Source organism: Bactrocera oleae, chromosome 2, assembly GCF_042242935.1.
Source record: "Bactrocera oleae isolate idBacOlea1 chromosome 2, idBacOlea1, whole genome shotgun sequence".
Classification (NCBI taxonomy): Eukaryota; Metazoa; Arthropoda; class Insecta; order Diptera; family Tephritidae; genus Bactrocera; species Bactrocera oleae.
Window position 1 is genome coordinate 70,481,067 of NC_091536.1, and position 21,789 is coordinate 70,502,855.

At 33.0% G+C, this 21,789-nt stretch overlaps 2 protein-coding genes across 3 annotated transcripts in view; both read right to left on the reverse strand.

Moving 5' to 3' along the window:
- The window catches only part of aralar1 (calcium-binding mitochondrial carrier protein aralar1), a 34,235-nt gene extending 18,788 nt beyond the window's left edge, over window positions 1-15,447 (reverse strand). Inside the window, exon 1 of one of the 2 annotated variants that reach the window (XM_014243430.3) lies at window positions 14,386-15,447. In XM_014243430.3, coding sequence (XP_014098905.1) covers window positions 14,386-14,439 — 54 coding nt within the window. In that variant the 5' untranslated portion in view covers window positions 14,440-15,447. Of the gene's footprint in view, window positions 1-6,633; window positions 7,032-14,385 lie in introns of those variants that run through there. The other variant, XM_014243431.3, reaches the window with a different exon arrangement.
- A 1,838-nt stretch (window positions 15,448-17,285) lies between these two features.
- On the reverse strand, window positions 17,286-20,604 carry LOC106623811 (STAM-binding protein). The gene is made up of 6 exons (XM_036368179.2): window positions 20,350-20,604; window positions 19,489-20,016; window positions 19,047-19,362; window positions 18,822-18,934; window positions 18,651-18,753; window positions 17,286-18,584 (listed from the first exon to the last, which is right to left on the reverse strand). Exons 1-6 carry the CDS (start codon window positions 20,463-20,465, stop codon window positions 18,522-18,524), a joined length of 1,239 nt encoding a protein of 412 aa, XP_036224072.1. The 5' UTR covers window positions 20,466-20,604; the 3' UTR covers window positions 17,286-18,521.
- Between the last annotated feature and the right edge of the window lie 1,185 nt (window positions 20,605-21,789).

The window sequence follows — 21,789 nt, forward strand, 5'->3', positions numbered from 1 at the left end:
AAACTTATTTAGAAGGCGCGAATAAACTGGATATAAGAGGTTGTTCCTTCATTTAGCTTATCTAAATATGCACAACTTGTTAGATTTGCTAAATTTGCAGAAGCGCCTAAATTCACCTGCACTAAGCCGTCACTCCGCTATGTATTATCAGATTTATCTACGAGTATCTCAACATGTATGTATGTATATATAGCTGTAAACCAAAAGTAAATAACACAAATGAGCGAATATGCATATCTGCGGTATTTATATATGTACATTAGGGTATGTCCGTTATTTTCCAGGTAGATTTTTTTTGCAGACGCCATGGCGTATAAGCAACAAATAATTGGTATGGTGCTTGTACATTTGATGAATAACTTAGTTATGTATAACTAGAGGAATATTTTTATGAAAAAAAATACAATAACTAAGACCTGTTTTGTAGATTAAAAATGTAGTAATATAATATCTTTCTTTCAAAGCTGTAGGTTTACTTGCCTAATGCAAAATTTACAAAAAACTGCCATTTTAGATATATAGGAAAGAAACATGATTTAGGTACGGATTAAATTGAACTCATTATATTCAAGTTGGATAATTTTTTACCGCAAAAATTGGAGCTTCATAGCGCGTTTGCAAAAAATAAATCAACTAAGGAAATAAAAAGCACCCTAATGCACATACACATCCATACATATTGGCCAACGTGGAAGGGCACACGTTGTTGTTTTTGCATGTTGCATTTTGCACGCCAAAATGTATTTTGCTTAAAATATTCAGACTGTGTCAGCTGTTTGCAAATACACGTTTGCAATTTATTATTGTTGTATTTTATTCTTGTTGTTACGCCGTGCGTGTCGGTATGTTTCTTTTTTGTTATTGTTGGCATGTCTTACTGCAATTGTGATTCTAGCGGCATTTTGTTGCTATTGTTGTTGTTATTGTAACAGGCGACATAACATTATTACACAACAATAACAACGACAACGACCTTCACAGCGCGGAGAGCGGGTTGCGCGAACAGGAACTTGTAAATAAAGAGAAGCAAGTGTGTAAATGTGTGTGTTTGAGTGCATCAAAGCCGACATTGGATATAATAAATACATACATACATACACATGAGTGTAGCGAATGCGCTCGGAAAATAATATCGTCGAGCTTTTAAGCAAAGCAAGCGCTGAACAGACACAGCGAGTTAACAAATGTACACACCGAGTTACTACCGGTTGCACCAATTCCTAGTGAAACAAGAGGTTGGTGGGAAAATATGGATATAATATGGAGGGGTCAGTTGATGGAGATATGATGAAATTTAAAAATACTGAATAATGTTTTTCATGACATAATTATTTTGAGTGGAAAAAGTAGCGGTAAACTTTTTTGAAAAATTATTTAAGACGATCTTATAGAAACTATAAAATATTCTCCTGATGATTATCGACACACTTTTTCGTTTAAACTATTTTTCGAGACACTTTTTCATTTTTAATTGAGGTATGGGATTTGACAAATTAAATTAAAAATCGGAAGTACTCGGTCCACACACAACTGTTGCTCGTGAAGTATAGAAACGTATCTCACTTCGTTATTCAAACGACTATTTCAAGTACAGAGAATTATCGGCTATGTATAAGCATTGAAGAAGTAAATAACCTTCGCAACATACATATATATATATAATATACATATATTATATAATATATAAACTTTTCGGGCCTAAGAGACCAAGTTTCATCATCGTCGGGTTAAATATACGAATCTCATGAAAGTAAAGTGATTAAATGGTTATATATTATATCTGGATAGGTATAAATTGAAACGAAATGGATACAAAAAAAATAATGAAGAGTAGATTACTTGTAAAAGGATCTCCGGCCCTGCTTAAGCAATATTAAACCTATAAGAGTGAAAATGTATGGTCTATCTGTAACAAAAGGGGTTTTGTGACCCCCTAAGTCAGACCGATTTTATATTGCAGTAAAATTGTATTTATACCATAAGCCCACATATGTAAGTATATATGTAGCTATATATATGTGATGTATACTAATTCAATGTAAGTATGTATCTGTATGCCGGTGGCAAAAACTGCTGAGCTCTTTCACTGCAACAGCAGGTGGTACACACCCATTTTACTTGTCAGCGGGTTTGTCTCGTGTGACTTTCGCAAAAGAATAGACACACAAACACATGTGTTTTTATGTATATACTATATACATATATACATAGTATATTGTCTGCTCTGCTCTGCATATACTCGTATCTGATTTATTAACGTTGTGGTAGTGGTGGTTTGAGTATGAGGGTGTGTGTATTTGCTAATTTAAATGTTTGTATGGTGTATGCGTCTTTGATATATGGCGATCCCCTGCAGTAACGCTGCAGATATGCAGGGACCATGCAACTGTCGCATTTAGCACAATTTCTACATCCGCCAAACCAATTTTTATGCAAAAACAAATTCAAGTTCAGCAAAGTGTACCAACACACAAGGACATTGTTAGGTGCGATTGCTATAAATTTATTAACCACTTTTCACAAACTTTTAAATAAGGATAGATATAGGTCATTATTTTTTTCAAATTAAAGTGGTAAAAAGATGGATTATGATTACAAACTGGTCAGATAAAATAAGATATCGAAAAAAGTGAATAAAATATTTTTTGCAAAAATTCTTGTGACTATTATAAATATTACTAAGTATCTTTTATCTTTGAACAAGCTAGCAGAAAGGATCAAATGACTCATCATGTAATGGCTCCCACCTACGCAACGGTCTTAGAATAAATTTTTATAAAACAAAATTTAATTGCTATGAAATTCCCTGTGAAGCGTGAATTGTTTGGCTCCCAAATGTGTGCTTCATCAGCCACCAAGAGCGATTATCCACTACGCAATTTTACCTTTTTTGAACGAGTTACAAAGATAGTTTTTTCAAATTTGTATTAGTACGAGTAACAGTGCAAATCGTTAAAATGTGTGGTATTGCTGTGCAAAATTGGGAAAGTTGGCAGATTTGTGATATCTTCAAAGCAGTGTAGCGAAGCATGAGGTTCTTTTGATTCACGTCTAGGCGTCTCTTGGTATCAAAAAGGATCGGTGTTTCAATTATTTATGTTGGATCGTTGTGGAACAACCCCGATATCTAACCTGACATATTCTTTCTATGAAATTGCTTTTACGGATTGTGCGGACAATAAAATATTAACAGCTTTTTAGCTTACTGAATCCATAAGTAATAATCTCTAGCATAGAATTGGTTAGTATGAAAATGGATATCTTACTAAACATTCTGTATTGTTTGGCACCGTACAAATAGGAGTGAATAAGAGAAATGTTTCGATTTATTTGCTTTGGAATGGAAATGTATGAAAATATATAACGTACACGATCGTAGAGTTTCCCAAAAAGAAAAGTAAATGATCTTTTGGGGACAATTAACCATGAAACTACTGGTTTGATTCAGATAATGTAGAAAATAGCACATGTAATTGCACTTTGTACAGCATATCCTCCGATCAAACTGGTCCTGACCTGGACGGTCCATTTATACTGCACGCGTCAAACGAGTCGATACATTTTTTTTCCAAAACTGGTCTTATGTTCATATGAAGTTTGATCTCCATATGTTAATTAATGTTTGTTTGGCAGCTGTTTGTTTACGACGCAATAACTTTGTGTGACGATTTTTAGCAAAAAATTAACAATGAGTTTGTTTAAAATTGTATGTTTCCAATGGAGCCATGGCTACGGAACCATTGAATATGTTGCAGAAGCGTTTTGGGGAGTCTACTTTATCATGAATACAAGTACGAGTGGTACGAAGCATTTAGTGAAACTAAATATATAAAAAGTGCTTGAAAATCGGGGTGTTGGCATCAGAGAGATGCAGATGATCTCAAGACCTCTTATGGATCGACTACGCACTAATTGTTTAATGTTTTGGGTAAGGGGCATGACAATATTAGACTCTTATTAAAAGAATTGAATCTTTTGCAAATACAACGTCGAGTAGAGGTCGCAAAACAGTTGCTCGATGACGATGATGTAGCTGAGGACTGGTGCGTTCGAGTTACGTAATAATTGCAGCAGTACAGCTACTGTTTTGCATATTTGCTGATACTCTGCTGATGTGCAGACAAAAATTTAGTATTGCCGATTATTTGCATAAATTGCGTGTAAAAAGTGACAGTAGAATGTGATGCTGTCGCAATTGTTGCCAAAAATTAACGCAGAATGTAATACTTTGACAAATTTGCAACACTGCTGTCGCGATTACCATCTCGAACGCAACCGACCTTACATTCATCAATGTCATTACTACTGGTGCAAAGATGTGGTTGTATGAATATGACGTCGAAACTATCCAACAATCTAGCGAAAGACGAATATAGTTTTTTGTTTTGTCAATCCAGGTCAAATTTGATAGTAGTTATGTACGTCATTGTAAATGACAAAGTCTGCTGAATAAAGTACGAACAAAAATGAACTACTATATATTACATCTTTAAAACACAAAATATTTCAATTTTGTCAACTGTTCCACAAACTTATATATGTTATAAAAGGGGCTACAAATTGTGAAATAAATAAAAGCTTCATGAAAAAAATCGAGAAAAGTGAAATTATTTTTTAAATTATGAAAAGTAATCATATAAAATTGGTTAATAATCACATTGGAATTTTAATAATTGACTCACCCATAGCCCTAGATAGGTATATAACTGTGTATGTATATACAAATATTATTATAAATATTGTACTTAATATATACTCATATATATGCACATATATTATATAGAATTGCATTAAAGAAAAGGCGTTGTCTTAAGTGATCAATTGGGGTTCTATAATATACGATATAATATCATTAAAATCTTAATACAATGTTAGATAATAACTTGTTAAAAATATTGTAGTTGTATAGAATATAAATTTAAAATTTGAATAAGCTCGTTTAACACTCGTCTAAGTACTTAGCTTCCCATTTTCCAAGTACTTTGAGATTAGTAATTGCACATGCTCCTATTTATGCAACTTTGTGCAATTAGACAGTGCAATGAATAGCTAAAAAGTTATGTTTGAAAATAGAAGAGTTTTTTATTATATATTTTTCATTGTTGTAACGGATACGGTAATGATTACATAAAGTGGTTAACTACATGTGCATCTAACTTAGCAATCACCCCACTGTCAAAGGGGAAAGCAATTAACTGGAAAAACGCTAATTAAAACCGCACCGGTATCGTTTAGCAACAATGATTTGTATTTTAAAGTGTTTGGTTTGGCATGCGTTTATGTGTGCGTGTAAATATATATATATGGATGTCTCTTTGGTTGTAATACCATTATTTCCGGCCAAATGGAGCAGAAAACGATAACATGACTTTTATCGAATACAATTTTTTTTCACTGTTCCGATAACACGATTAAGTCGATCATTATTTACGATCTATCGAACCCCACGAAATTTCTAGTAAAATACTTGCTGTCTCGATATAACCGAAAAATGGTTCAGTTCATGTGAAGAATATAATATTTTGGAACTTCAAATTAAACATTATCAGTGCCAAAAAATATTTCCTTTTAAAACTCTTCAGATACATATAACTATTCTCCCAAATATGTTAATCAGCCCGCAGGTAATACAGTGTTAATACCGAAAATTCCAAAATACAAAGTTCTACACCACTAATTTTGAGTAAAGGCCTGAACTGCTGGACTTCTAAGTAAGAAATTTTTGAAATATAAAATGACGGAGATATAATGGAAACTATGGGAAAAGAGCCCTAAGCTGATAAAACAAGATGCTCAAACCCTCAAAAAGTTGGGTACTCGATTTGATCTAATGGTCGTGTCTGATACCCAATTTACACTAAATTTCCTATTCCGTAAACATCGGAACTCCTTTTCCGCCTGTTAATGTAGAAAGCGTGGCATTATTCCAGTTTATATCATATATTATACTTCCTTTATTTTAAATAAAGAGCCCATATAAAAAATTACACCGAATTGGAAATACAAAACGAATCGCGGTACTAAGGATTGTGAGAAAAATCAAAAGTTAATAAAAAAACATTTTAATGGCAATCTTCTCTCGATTAGACTCAATGATCTCAACTCTGACGTTCATCACATAGTGGTTTATATATTTATCTATGAGAGACAAAAAAAAAACAGAAAACAAAAAAACGGTGATTACTACATTCACATGCCATTAACTCAAATACAATTTCATAACACCTTCATCATAGCATGGCTCATCCGCTCCGAACTAGTAACCGTTAACTGTCAACATGTGAACAATTATTAATTTTTTATTCAGGTTTTACATCGGTTTACAAAAGGTGAGATGCTGTAAACACTTTTGATAGCATGTAACACATATAAATTGATAAGATGAGATATTTTTTTTGAATTTTTTATTGTTATCAGCGAGTTTGAATGTATGAATTGAGGAGTAAAAGTCAAAAATTGCATGTTTTAAGACACAAAATTATATCAAACTTGATTTAATTAAAATGAATTCACAAAATTATATAAAATAAAAAAATAATTTCGCATAAAAATAATTTTTTTTTAAATAATGTACATTTAGATTTTATTTTTTTTTTAACCAAAAGAAAAAGAAAAATCATTTTCTTCGCCTACCTCATTCAATTCCTTCTTTTCCACCATTTTTTTCGACTAGCACTTTTTGTTGTTCTAGGTATGTGTGTATGCAAAAAGGAAGAATACGTATTTATTTATAATTTTTAAATTGCTTTAACAAAAATCGACGCACAAATATCTTTCAATTTTGCAAAATTCTATATTTTTGCCAAATTTCCGATTTTCGCACAACACACCCACGTCAATTGCAAAACACTATAATATATGTACTCCCTAATATGCATGTACCGTATGTACATAAAGGTGTAGAGTAATATATAAGTATGTAGCTATATAGATTCGTCTGCACACTTTTCACTTCTACACCGAGCTCCACACATACGAGTCAACGCTGAATGCTATGTTTCTAGCGTCGCGTTAATGTCAAATACCGAATTACGACTGAGGATCGTTGGACTAGCCAAACACCCGCAATGTGGCGATTTTGTGAGGATTGACGGCATGCTACTAGAACAAATTGCGCCGGTATATGTGAGCAGATTATTTTCGATTGTGCGTCAAAGAGCCAAGGAGCGTAGGCAAAAATGTCTATGTACGATTATTATATGTACATGTATGTATGTATGTATATATATGTTGAGCATTAAGTTAATTTGAAAGCTTATTTAAAAATTATGCGGAGTATACATTTTAATCAAATGCAATTATATTTACTTAGCATTCATTATTTTTTGATTTGCAATTACACACACAAGAATTGTCACACATTTTCCTCATTCATATGTGTTTTCATTTAAAAGTCGCTCTTTATTTATATACTCGTAGCTGTGCGCTAATTTGTATTTGTTTAGTGATTCAGTGAGAACTTTTCGCCACATTTTCCCGACGCCCAGTTCCTAACTTTCTACGCTTCTCCAAGCAGCATTCGAAAAAGCTCACAAATCTGCTGTGAATGCTCGCGGCCGCAGGAATACGTATGCCGTTTATTTGCGCATAGTGTTGTAGAAATCTGTATATTACTGAGTGTAAATATAAACAAATTCATATATTTTTAAATAATAATTATATAAATTACTTTTATGTGAATGTGACAACAAATAATTTCTCTAAAATGTATACAAGTATATTGTATATTTTAATGTACAAGGTGTGTCCTAAAAATAACCGAACTGTTTGGATAGAGAATAAAATGCACATTATATTATCTTTGAAGGTTATTATTTATTCAAGATAGGTTCCATTAGTTCCGCAACAACGTTTGAAACGATCAACTTGCCAATGCATAGATTTTTTGTATGTCAAATATAATAATCTTCTGCAGGACCTCGGCTACGGCTGCTTGAATGGTTGGTTGATGAGAGAAATGTTTAAATCATGTGGAACAAAACGCGCACAGACTCTCTTCTACACAAATTTTTGGCCTTTGGTCGACCATTTAAATCCTCTCGACCATTTTGAATGTGTAAACCACGCATAAATTTAAGTACGACTTATACAATCATCAATATAAACTTTATTCATCAATTTGAATGTTTCTGCGGTTTTATTTTTGAAGTTGAACAAAAAAAAGTATATTTGCTATGGAAAATTGTATAATTTTTCTCTTATTGAAATGGTTGTATGAAGTTATGTGCGTTTGAAACAAGATGAACATATCTTTTTAATGCTGCTAAATTTCAATAGATGTTGTATGATTTAAATATAAATTTCGGTTTAGTGGCTTTGTATCTGCATTTTTATGTACGCTGATATACTTAGATATTTACAGTTGTATATATAAACCATATGAAAAGTTTGTTTTGAATGTCATCAATACCGAAAGTTTGATAAATTGCTTAGAAAGTTTTCGGTACTTGATTTTTACAAGTACTATTTGTAAAATGTTTATATACTATATGATTATATACATACATCCATATATATACCAAAGCCAGTGTATATAAGCCTACATATGTAAGCTAGGTAGATAGCCACTTGATATTTTATTTGATTTTGATTTGGTGTTAGCGCAACATTTTATAAAAAACAAGTAAGGAAGGGCTAAGTTCGGATGTAACCGAACATTTTATACTCTCGCAAAGTCAAATGGTATACTCGTTTGAGATTTCTTTGTGGATTGACTGAAATTTTCGGTAGATGGTCAACTATAGGCCCTGGGGTCCACATATTTAGTACTTAGGGGCTTGAACAGTTTTGGTTCGATTTAGACAATTTTTGGTCACAAGGTGGCATACATTAAACGTATTATTCACGCAAAGTTTTACCCCGATTTAATCATTGTTGCTTGATATGCATAGTGGAAAGTGAAAGAATCAGATGGAATTTAAAATGGTGTTATATGAGAAATAGGCGTGGTTGTAGTCCGATTTAGCCCCTTTTTAGCAATATAACATAGAAATATAAAAAGAACGTTATGCACCGAATTTGGTTGAAATCGGTAAAGCAGATCCCAAGATATGGGTTTCACCTAAAAGTGGGCTGCCACGCCCACTGTCTAATTTTGAAATCGGTTCCTATGAAGTCGTCTCATACCATCCCAGAGATAAAATTTAATGTCTCTGGCGTGTTTAGTGCTTGATTTATCGCGCTATTAGTAGTTTTTAACAGTACCGTTATATGGGGAGTGGGCGGAGTTGCCACCCGATTTCAACTATTTTCACACCGTCAATAGAAGTGGTAAAAAAATTTGATTCCAGTGAATTTTGCTATTATAGCATTAGCGGTTTAGGAGATATGCACATTAAACCTATTAGAGGCGGGACCACGCCCACTTAAAAACAAAAAACTTTAACTGCAGATGCACCTCCCTAATGTGATCCTGTGTAACAAATAACAGTCTTGTATCTTATTGCGGAGCTTAGTTATGGCAATTTATTTGTTTTTGATTAATGGCGTTTTGTGGGCGTGGCAATGGTCCGATTACGCCCATCTGCAATACCAACCGTCTCACGGTACCAAGAAACATGTCTACCAAGTTTTATAAAGAAATCTCAATTTTTACTCAAGTTACAGCTTGCACGGACGGACAGACGGACAGACGGACGGACGGACAGACGGACAGGCAGTCACTCGGATTTCAACTCGTCTCTTCATCCTGATCATTTATATATATATAACCCTATATCTAACTCGATTAGTTTTAGGTGATACAAACAACCGTTAGGTGAACAAAACTATTATACTCTGTAGCAACAGGTTGCGAGAGTATAAAAATATATATTTAAAGTAAAAATAAGTACTAGGTCGTAAAAACAACAATTAAACTGCGCACATGTTGGACGCAATATAACCGGCGCACATTAATCAAATATATATATATTAAGTATTTGAGTTCAAATGCAAAAAAACAGCCTAAGTCGGCTTAAATCAAAGGGAATACTTTGATTTACTTTTAGCTGTTTAAGCGAGACATGCAATTTTCCTTTATATTAAGAGAATATATTTGAATACCATAGTTTGGTATCGAAATCTTCGAATAAAGGTTGAACAGTAAGATTGAACATAGTATCCTTCACAGGTGCCTTTTATATAACAGATATATATCTTTCTAAACCTATTTAATATAAGGAACCTTCAAGTCAAAATAAGTTTACTAAACAAGGAAGAAAGATGTTGAATTTTATCTGTCACTTTCCATGGCAATGATATGCTACAGTGGTCCAATTTGCGCAATATGCTCGGAGATTGTAACGTTGCTTTGTATCCGTGCCAAATTTCGGGAAGATATCTCGTAAAATAAAAAAGTTTTCTATAAATTTTCATTTACATACATATATATACACTTCATATGGTGTTCTCTCTCTGTTCAGGCTATGAAAACAATACTGAAACAAAAGTTTAGGCACTCGTAATATCCAACAAAATCTTCGCTTTCCTGTCCTTTTGGATAATATTACCCCGATATAGCTGACAATAAGTTAATATAAAGTAATGTTACACATAAGAAGGTCAAATTGGTAAATGTCTTCTCCAAAAACTTATATTACGGTTTTCTGATATCCATAAATTTGGCTAAGTTTATTGCATAGATGGGTCAATAAGTCTAATAAATGTGTGCGAAATGTTGAAAAATGTAAATTTGTACCCAAAACGAGTGCAATTTGTATTCACCTACCTAACTTATAAATTATATTTATATGTTAAATCTTTAATTGAATATCTATGAACAATTTACAAAACAACTTATTTCGACTTAGTATTGTTATTACCTCAATATTTTTATACATTTTTTACTAATTTTCAATACAAATCTTTTACTTAAAAAGTGATTTAAAATATTTATTTTCTAAGAAAAATCAATTGAAATGCTCGCAAAAGAAAACCTCCTAAAGCTAAATAAGTGGGCGTGACATAAGTTGACAGATATTTGTTATAAAAACAATACGAAATACAATATTTTTTATACATAGTTCCCAAATTTAAATTTAATATTCAATAATAATATATATTATGTAAAATGTGGTTCAACCGAAAATTAGCCACCTTTACTAGGCATATTTTGACAGAATTTATATATTTACACATCAATTATAAAAGGGTTTTTATTCAATTTTATTTATTAACATCCAGCAATAGTGACAACTGATAACGTTCTTCTCCGTCAAAGGCCTATAAATGTGTTCCACAATAGTGCCAGCAAACAAGTATGTATATACATACATTATAAAGAAAAAAGAAATAAATTTAAAAGAACACTGCGAAAATGTAAATTATCTCTGCTCCAACTTGTCATGTACATATTTTAATGTCTTTTTCAAGCTCATGGTCATTGGAGGCAGAGTAAAAACAAACAAAAGCGACATACAATCATACACAACAGTAATTATTACATATGTATGGGTGGGCACTTGTATGAACAGACAGTCTGCTTGTTTACATGAGAGCTTGATTACGTTAAACACGAATTTCAATATACAACAAAAAGTTTATTACAATTTTTTGTGGAATTTTAATTCATATCAACCAAACGAAGTGCATGCTTGTACATATATTACATTGCATCTGCACGTGCCAGTAATTTATGTAAAAAAACAAATTTATATATGTACACATCCACTATTCATAGACACATATATTTTCACTCATATAAGTAGAAATTATAAGCCCACTTAAACAGCTGCTTTAACGGAAGTCTTATTGAAAGTATGTTACTCATACGTCACGTAGTCTCACGGGATAATCACGTGGAACATATGTATAGACAATTTGTGTGTGTGCGTGGAAATTACTTTAAAAATAGATTGCAAAATTTTCTATACACATTATATTTAACGTTAAGCTTTCGCATATCTATCTACAAAGAAATATACATATTTACTATACGAGTACACATGTGTGTATTATATAAATAATTTGTAGATATGAGTATATATACAAGTACATATAGAAAATAAATATTTATAATTGCTTTTTCAGTTTCATTTTCCAGCTTTTCTTCGAAATCGTTTCTCCTATATTTTGCATAATACATGCGCAATTAAAATATTTGCTTTAGAAACTTAAGTGTGATGTTGGAAGCGGAAAACGAAAGTTTTACGGAATTCATAATTTACAATAGCAGAGTGGTAAATAATGAGTTAGAGATATTCTGCTTTGCAATTTGAGTAATGGAGATGTAAAAAAAAATATATATATATACATATATGAGCTTTTTGATTACACTTTCGAAAGTTTATTATTAATGGTTCATATTTCAGAATAAGGGTTAAATAATAACAGCAAAAGAAGAGAAAACCGTAACGGTACGAAATTCTGAATGCACGTCCATTCGTCCGTCCTTCCGTACAAGCGACAATTTTAATAAAACTTGAGATATATTAATGCAACCAACCATATTTTTATAGGCACTCGGGGCGGGTATACTATTGGGCGATAACGGACTACTACCACGCCCGTAAAATATATTATCAAATTCTCTCAGTTTCTATCACGTTACAATATATAAATTAAGCAACAATTAAGACATAAAAGTAATACTTTGAAGAAATACTATAATCTCACTATCCATCTGCACTATCCATTCACTTCCAAAAATAGTCGAAACGGGATCATAACTATTCAAGACCCCAGATACCGTTTATGTACAGCTCAATGCCTATGACAGACTTTTTACCGTCAATGTTGGTTAATATCACGGACTTAGTAATACAATTTGGAAAGCATCTATTTCTGATAATAATTGAGTCCTGGTGTAAAAAAGGATAACATCGATTCAATATTTTCACTAGTCTTCATATACCTAATATAAGGATTTTCATACTCCCGGTTGACTTTATACCGTATATATCGATGAATAAGTAAGATATCTTACCAACTTTGTAATCCTGAACGTACAATAGTTTAGTACCGTAAATTGGGCAAGTTCGTCATATTTATATTACACAAATATAATTATATTAATACCATATATATGTGAGTTGGGGTAAATTAAGGATTTTCGTTATTCTAGCGGACTTTGTGTAGAATACAACGGTCAAATTATGAGTTATCTTAATAAAATTGAGTAGAGATATTTTGCTAATCATACCTTTTCTTTATATAGCCAATTTATTAAGATTCGACTCTCTTAGTTGGCAACTGAAAATTATAAATATATATTTCTGCAAATTTGACCCTTACAAATTGCGAGTTAGACTTCTTTACTTGTTATTTTTAAAATTGTTAAACAAAATTGCTACATATGTGAGTCGTTACTGCGAAAAACTATTACATGAATATCATAGATTTTGAAGAGTAAACTACATAAATACTAAAATCTTACCCAAAATTATTCAACTGACTATTGTAAAATATAGAAGGTTTTCAAATTTTTAAAAAGACAAAAATTACTTGACTTATGAGGGAAAAATTTAGTACTCCAATAAAAAAGTATTCACAACAAACATGTCTATTAATAAAGCCAACCGGAAGCTTGAAATCCTTATGTTAGATATGTATTGATATGAAAGCTATGGCTTTATGTGTAGTATTGATTCGATTAAATCAATTTTTGATAAAAGATGCCCTTTTTTTTCTTTATATTCGGTATATGGGAAATACTCCCGTATTGACACAAGTTTGCCCATTTTTGACACAAGGGCATGCTGCTTTCATAAAAGTATTCTCTCAGAAGTTGAATACAGGACCTCACAGATTGACGGTAAATAGTTGGTCAAAAGCACACAAGATCACATATTCGATATATGGGGTCTTCAAAAATTATAGTCCGATTCGACAATTTTTAGACGTCAGATCACATACATTAAAGACACTATTTCTGCAAAGTTTTATTCTGATATATTCATTGGTGCTTCATTTGCAAACTATTATAAAAAGAAAGAATCAGAAAGAACTAAAAATTTGTGTCGTATGAGAAGTAGGCGTTGTTGTCATCCGATTTCGCTCATTTTCATACACTTTTACAAAGAAATGCCAGAATAATGTTATGATTAGAATTTGCTTGAAGTAGATGGAGCAGTTCTTAAGATGTGGGACTTATCCAAAAAGCGGGCGGTGTCACGCCCATTGGACATTTTTGACAGGGGCATCTATAAAACGCTTTCGTATCATCTTGGCTGTGAAATTTAATGCCAATATAACCGTTATATGGGAAATGGGCGAGGTTATCACCCTCTGTAGTAACATGTTCCGAGTGTTTCAAAATTACAATAAGAAAGAAATGACTCGTATTTATAACAACGCTATAAACATACTTATATACATATGTATTTACATATCGTATATATGTATGTGTATTTATTACATATGCGAACATGTAAATATAGAAATGTACGGCCACTAGATGACACTTACATCTTGACATTGAACTGGCTGCAATATCCAATGGCTCGGACAGTTTATATTCATTATAACCCAAAAGGCACGCGCCGACTAGATTGGCAGGCAGAAGGTATGTATGTACTTCTATGTACTCTGTTTGGCTGAAGCACTTAATTTAACAGCTGCACAGTTAGATTTTGCACTCTTCACCACCACCACCTGGGTCACTGGTAGCCCGCCACTTCACCACCAATAACACTTCCCCACGAGTCACGAATGCTGCTTTCGCCCTCCTTCGCTGCTCACTCTCTCAGAAATTCTCGATTTGCGCTCGTCACTCACGCACACCACTCTGTATGTTATTTAAATGTCACACTTGTAACTGTTTTGGTTTAGCAGCAACAGCAACAGCAACAGCAAATCTATTAACTCTCTCTTAACTTTGACACGTAGGATAATTCACGATATTGGCAAACACTTTAATTAGTAGCACTTCTATCCAGAAACTTTCGCACAAGCTTTCCACCAACAACAACAAATGCAAAGATTGGAAATTATTGCCCACTTAGCAACACTATCCGGATGATTATCACTAGCATTAAGTGAAAATAATAATAGCAACAACAAAAGAGAGATCAGGAAGATATTTTAAATGGGTGCTGGGTGTAAACGGTCGCGTAAACGAAAGGAACAAATCAATTTCCAAGTATGCGCGGCAGAATGTGAGGACAGCAGCACAGCACCTCTCGCCTCCGCACCTCACCGTAGCGCTCGACGACGTCAAAGCACACCGAACTGAACTTAACCGTTTCGCTTAGCTGCACCAGTCTTCAGCACCTCCTGCTTCTACGTTCTGCTCGCTATTTCACGTGTTTGACCTTTGCAATTTGTATACGAAAATTCTTAATAGTATGTACGAATGTGTGCGGTCAAGTCGATGTAAAAGCCAGTAGGCGCTGTGTAGGAAATCGATTTTTCATGAAATTCTAATTAACAGCCACTTTTCACTGTTTTATTGTATTTTAATATAAATATAAATTTTTTCTTTTAAATGATTTTATTTTTATTTTTTTATATTTTTTTTTATTGACTACGCTTTGCTATTTTTATCTAACTCCAGTTGCGCTCTTTCACATTTGACCAACTACGAAGAACTGAACTCGGCGTAACCATGGGGAAGCACACCGAGCAGTTGGAGAATTTTTGCAGCAAATGGAAGCTCATGGAAATATAAATGCAGAGAGCAATGTAAGGTATACTTAGTTGCAGGCGTACAAATATACATTTTTACGTACTTACATATATCACCATATGTTTTGTGGTGAAGTGTAATTGTGATTTTCATTTTAGTTATATTCGTGCTTTTTGAAAAATTTCTTCGGAGACTGCACCAAATGAAAATGTTTTTCATGCAAGCACTTGATTCCGATCGTTCAGTTTGTATGACAGCTATATGCGATAGTGGTACGAACTCGGCCATTCAGACAAATGAGCTGAAACTGCTTAGTGAGTAAAGTACGGGTGCAAACTTACAGATCGTTATCTCAAAAACTGAGGGACTAGTTCGCATATATAAAAATAGATGGACAAACGGACAGACAGATGGACATGGCTAAATCGACTCAGCTCGCCACGCTGACCATTGGTATATATGCTTTATAGGGCCTCTGCTCTGTCAGTCACAAAAGGGTAGAACAAAACCTTTACTCAAAGAAAACTAATATTTAATGTTTGTATCCCTCAAAAGGTCTAACTTTGACAATCTTTTCTGGGAGTGAGGAAAATGAAACCAAATTTTTCTCTCTCAGGCTCAGGCAAGAAAACACGTTAACTTCGGTTGCACCAAACCCTTCACGATTAGTTTGTATAGCAGCTACAGTGGTCCGATCTGAAATATTTCTTTGAAAATTGTACCATTGCTTTTAAATAATCTGTGCCAAATTTCGTGACGATATCTTGCCAAATACAAAAGTTTTCCACACAAGGAATGGAATTTGATAGATTAGTTTGTATGATAGCTATATGCTAAAGTGATTCGATCTGAACAATTTCTTCGGCGATTGTACCGTTGACTTAGGTAATAATTCATGACAAATTTCGTGAAGATATTTTGTCAAATAGAAAAAATGTTTGTACAAGGACATGATTTCTATCGCTCAGTTTGTATGGTAGCTATATGATATAGTGGTCCAATATCCGCTGATCCGAAAAATGAGCAGACGGGCATGACTAAATCGACTTGGTTATAGGGACGTTTCCTTCTTAATATACTCTGTTCTGGTTATAAAAAGTATATTGATATTTTTTTACAAAATCTCAACCTTCAACCTTCAGAATCCCTTTTTTCAGAGAGACCTCTACGAAAAATTAGTAGTTATTGTTACTGTGAAGCTACAGATACAATTTCGTTAAATGGGTAATGTGGACGATTGCCACACGTTGCCTTTATGTAAAAAACTCGGTTAAAGTCTTATCTGCTGAAGCCGACAGTTTCGAGCGTTTTAATACTACAGCTGATTGAACAGAGAATTTTTTTTATTTTTTTCTACTGTCAAATGAATAATGTTTTATAACCTAAAAATGATAATCATCGATGGCTACAAAATTAATAACCATTATTAGACGTTGACTCAGAAACGTTGACAATTTTACCAATGAATTGCATGATCAAACATATTTTATTCTGTACACTAATGTAATTTTCAAATGCTGTTAAATCTCTATAAGAAACTCACCACTGTTATAGTGTCCTTGCGGAAGCGCAATGACAAATGGGAGGCTTTTCAGCAAAGAGAAAAACTTTGCCAACTACGCTCTTGACTAGAAAAGAGAACCTGACATTACAATTGACAGACGGCTTATAGATGTCAGTAAGCGGCGTAAGGTTTGAACTGTCCGTTTATTTTCATTTCATTAGAATGCGAAGTCAATAATGCCATTTTCTTCATTTATTTTGATTTAGCTCTTTGTCATACATTAAGTTATTGTAACCATTAGTCGTTAGATTATTAAAGTCATTGTTGCTCAATTTTTGATAAATATTTTGTATACATATTTACTTGAATTATGTGTTCTTTGTTTTTTTGCTTTTATGTAATACAATAAATATATTCTTATTTTGCATAACTTTTCTTAATATATCAATTTTTTAATATATTATAACTATGTTGTATTACTTTTAATTAATTAATTTATTATTTAACCTAAATTCAAGTTGATAAATAAGCCAACAATAGAATCACATTTATGTGTGCAAAATGCATTGCTAACTAAACCGTCTAGCATAATACCAAAAAATATTAATAAATAAGTAAATAAAGCATGTTACAATTATTTAAAATTAATTTTTCTACATCTATATAGCTTTTTGTTTAAATATTTGCCATTGGAAACAAGCATATATATATATATTAAAGGTCTTTCGCTTTACTTCCTCAACCGCCTAATTTTATGTTGCAAATACCAAACTGGTTTCATATAAATATACGGCTTCTGCGCAAAAATGTCTAAAAATATGTATGTATATTTTTATGTCTGCATTATGCGCATATATGTATGCGGGCGGTTGTTAATACTACAACTTTATTTAATCAATTTTGGTGCCAATCTTGCGTGCTCGAATATTTATTCAAATCGTTTTTGCTTACAGCATAATAAAGTAATTCTTTGCTTACACTTGCAATTGAACACGCACTAACATAAAGCAGAAAATATATGTATATGAGTATGTATGTATTATTGATAAATTTATTACAAAAGGAACTATTCCAGTTTTAATATATATATTTTGCCTACAAATAATGTGCTTTTATCTAATGTTGTCTTCTTTTCTCGTACAAATGTTGCATGTGATTTTTTTCTTAGCAACTGCTTTTAATATTTTTCCCCCTTGTAAATCTGTTTCTGTCATTGTTTACCCCTAAAAATTCAGAGAGCTGGAAATTGCTTCGGTAATTTTACGATTGAGCTATCTACTAAGTTTGCCTAGTGAAAAAGTAAATTTTTCTACAATATAATATGTTTCTCGCATGCAACATTTTTAACTAGAAAAGCAAACGCCATTATTTACACTTTTTAATTTAATGCTATTTAAATTCGCTTGGCGACCCTTTTCCTCTTTCTGCTTTCAATTATATAATAAGGCCTCTTCAAACATAAAACTCTACATACTATCTTCGCAGATCGACCACCTGTATCTTCCTTTGAGCATCGAGCTGAATGTGCTGTGATTCCTGCAAATATTATAATATATTTTAATTTAATTTCAAACACATATGAATTTATATATGTATACACACCATATACAGTCGTGGCTCATTAGGATGTGGATGAAAACCTGTTTGCCGGCATTGTGCAATATAATCCAGACCATAGTCAGGTGTTAATATGAAGAAACCAGTGCTGATAATGAAAAATTTAATTTCTCAATAAAATGTATATAGTTCTAAATGTATAAACATTTGACTTACGTCTGATACTTTGGCGCACAAACAATAGCAATTGCCTCAGGCATCATCATCTGATATGAACAGTGTGTATGCAAATCCACCGATGAGAGGAAAGCTGTCTGGCTTGGATGGGTCTGCAAGCACATAAAATAATATGTATAAAAATTTACGAAACACAACACAAAATCTACATTAAAAGGATTCCAAGTCACAGGGATCACACAACTATCGTATACTACAACTTACATGAATCCAACCGAGTGTTATAAGATTCTGTTGATCTTGCACATCGAATATCTCTTCCTCATTCATTGTATTACAGCTATCAGGTGTACCTTGTTGCTTTGGTATTATAATATGTGTGATAAATAGACGGTTCTGCGCCAAATGACCAGCTAGAATGCCACAAGTTTCGATGTTTTTCAAAGTATTGCTTTGCGCCAATTGCAAGAACACTTCCATTGTATTCTCGGGTATGATCACAGTCCTCAGTGAGCCCGCCAGTAGGGAATCGGACCGTTCGTAATGTGGCTTTTGGTTACGATCGAAACTGGGTGGCTTGCTGTGAACAATGAAAATATTTGAGAAATTTTAATTTGTTTCTGATAAAAAAAAATATTAACTTAAATAAAGAAATTTATTTAAAATAAAAATGTCATTTTGCTTAAAAAGAAAAGTGTAAACAAACCTTATTGATTTTGCGCCTTCTTTGTCCGCATCACCGGGCAAAAGCAGCCCCGAACCGACACGATTTGTACCAGTTGGAAAATCACTTGGATAAACTACCTTATCTAACAGTCCCAAATCAGCCGCACTTGGTTGCATGCTTGGATCGATTTGAACATGCAGATTAGTTGGTATATGAGCTCCTGCACCACCACTAGAACTTCCGCCAGCTGTCGCACGTCTCTGACGCTCACGCTCCAATTCACGCGCTTTTTCCGCCTCTTTGTTGGCTAAAAATTGTTCATACTCTTTTTGGTAGCGTTCTAGTAGTTTGGTACGCAATTTCTCAGTGGTCGGCATTATTTCTTCCTTAATACGTTTATTGATTACTTTTACTTCCGACTTGATTTTCGGATATTCAGGATGTGCACGTATTTTCTCAATGAATAATGTCATATACTTCATGTAAAGAATAAATGCGTTTTCATGATTTCCTTCCGTGAGGTAAACATTTGCCATGCGTAGCATTTCTGTGCCAGAGCGATAGTATCTGAAATTTGTAATATGCAATCAACCAAGAACATAAAAAATTTAATTCAAAGTTTATTCTATTATTTTTTAATTTGAAGCCATCTTCCTCTTAGTATTTTTGTTTTTGTCAATTTAAAAATATGATTTCCACTTCTGAAGGATAAATAGTAACAAAACATAAATAACACAGGTACAAGGACTTTTGAGAACATTTACATACGTACTCAAGGGCATTTTGCATAAGCTGAAGTGAAGGTGATTAATAGAGATTATGTTTTGTCATTAATTAAGCTTATTGTTGCTTTGTCTTTTTTATAACTATTTTATTTTTTCAACCCTTGAACTGACTCACCGTGTAACTGGAACGTTTGTGTCCACTTCTATAATATTGCCGTGATTAGATAGGAAGCGCATCCGTTCCTGCGGCTCCACTATTGACATTCCCATATTGTTCACCGCCTTTGCCATCGTCGTTGGTTTGAAGACACTACCGCTGTTGAAACCCTTTCTAGTTCATTCACTTATATTGTTTTTCACTTTTTTTGAATTCCTACTAACTTTCGCTAATAAAAACTTAGGGAATTTGCAATATTGTCAAAAGCAATGTACAGCTGATCGGCCAATGTTGCCATAAAATATTTAGTAGTTACACTCTTAAAGTGGGACGTTTTCTCCCCCACAGGAACAATGAGGAATTGGAATATTTATAAAACAATAACAATAGAACAACGCAGCATTTAAATTTTGTTTTATAAAATCTAACTAGACTAAACTAGTAAAATCAGGTTTAAATCTTTTAAATAAATATTTCATGTATCAAAATATCCAAAAATCTCGCCTTATTCTTAACATATTTTTAACGAATACTGCGACGTCTAAGATAGTATTTCTGAATTAAATTTTGGTGGGAAATAGTGTGTAAGTTATTTCACTGCTAAAAATTAATAAAGACGGTTCACATCGGTTCTATTAGCTCCCATTTAATTACTAAATTGATTTTTGCCCGTCTGGTGACTTTAAGGGGGATAGCTCAGACAATAAGTAAAAGAACTCAATAAAATAAAGTAATATACATATGTACTAAATGTAAACAAGTGATTACCTTATTGCTACCAAACAAGAATAAATCTTAAATTCGGTTGCACTGAAGCTAGCCCTTAAAAGAAGCACTTCTCATAGTATAAATTGGTATAAAAATCTTTATTTTGATTCAGGTCAGTTTAAGTAACAGCTACATACTATAGTGGTCCGATCTGAACAATATGTTCGGAAATTTGTGGCGTTGTCTTGGATAATAATTTACGCCGAATTTCGTAATATAATTTGTCAAATAATAAAGTATATATACATACAAGTATAGTTTGTATCGCAGTTATATCCTGCAGTGATCCGATATCGGCGGTTAAGACAAATGAGCAGCTTCGTAGAGAGAAAAGAACGTGCGCAAAATTTCAAAACCCAATCTTAAACACTGAGGATCTAGTTCGCGAATAAAAAAGCACAGACAGGCAAACGAACATGGCTAAATCGACTCAGCTCATCAAGCTGATCATTTATACATATGTATATGTACTTAAAACTGTCTCCGATTCTTCCTGGGTATTACAAACTATGTTGCAAAATTAATATACCTTGTTCAGGGTATAAAATTGGGCTAAATCGGGTTACACCCTTTCCTATTAATAATGACAATCAGAGTATTTCACACTCCTTAAAGTTTCATAATTTACGAGATTTAAAAAGTTCTCTTTCGTCCAAATTCGTTCTTACTTCCTTACCTAAAATAGTGTTA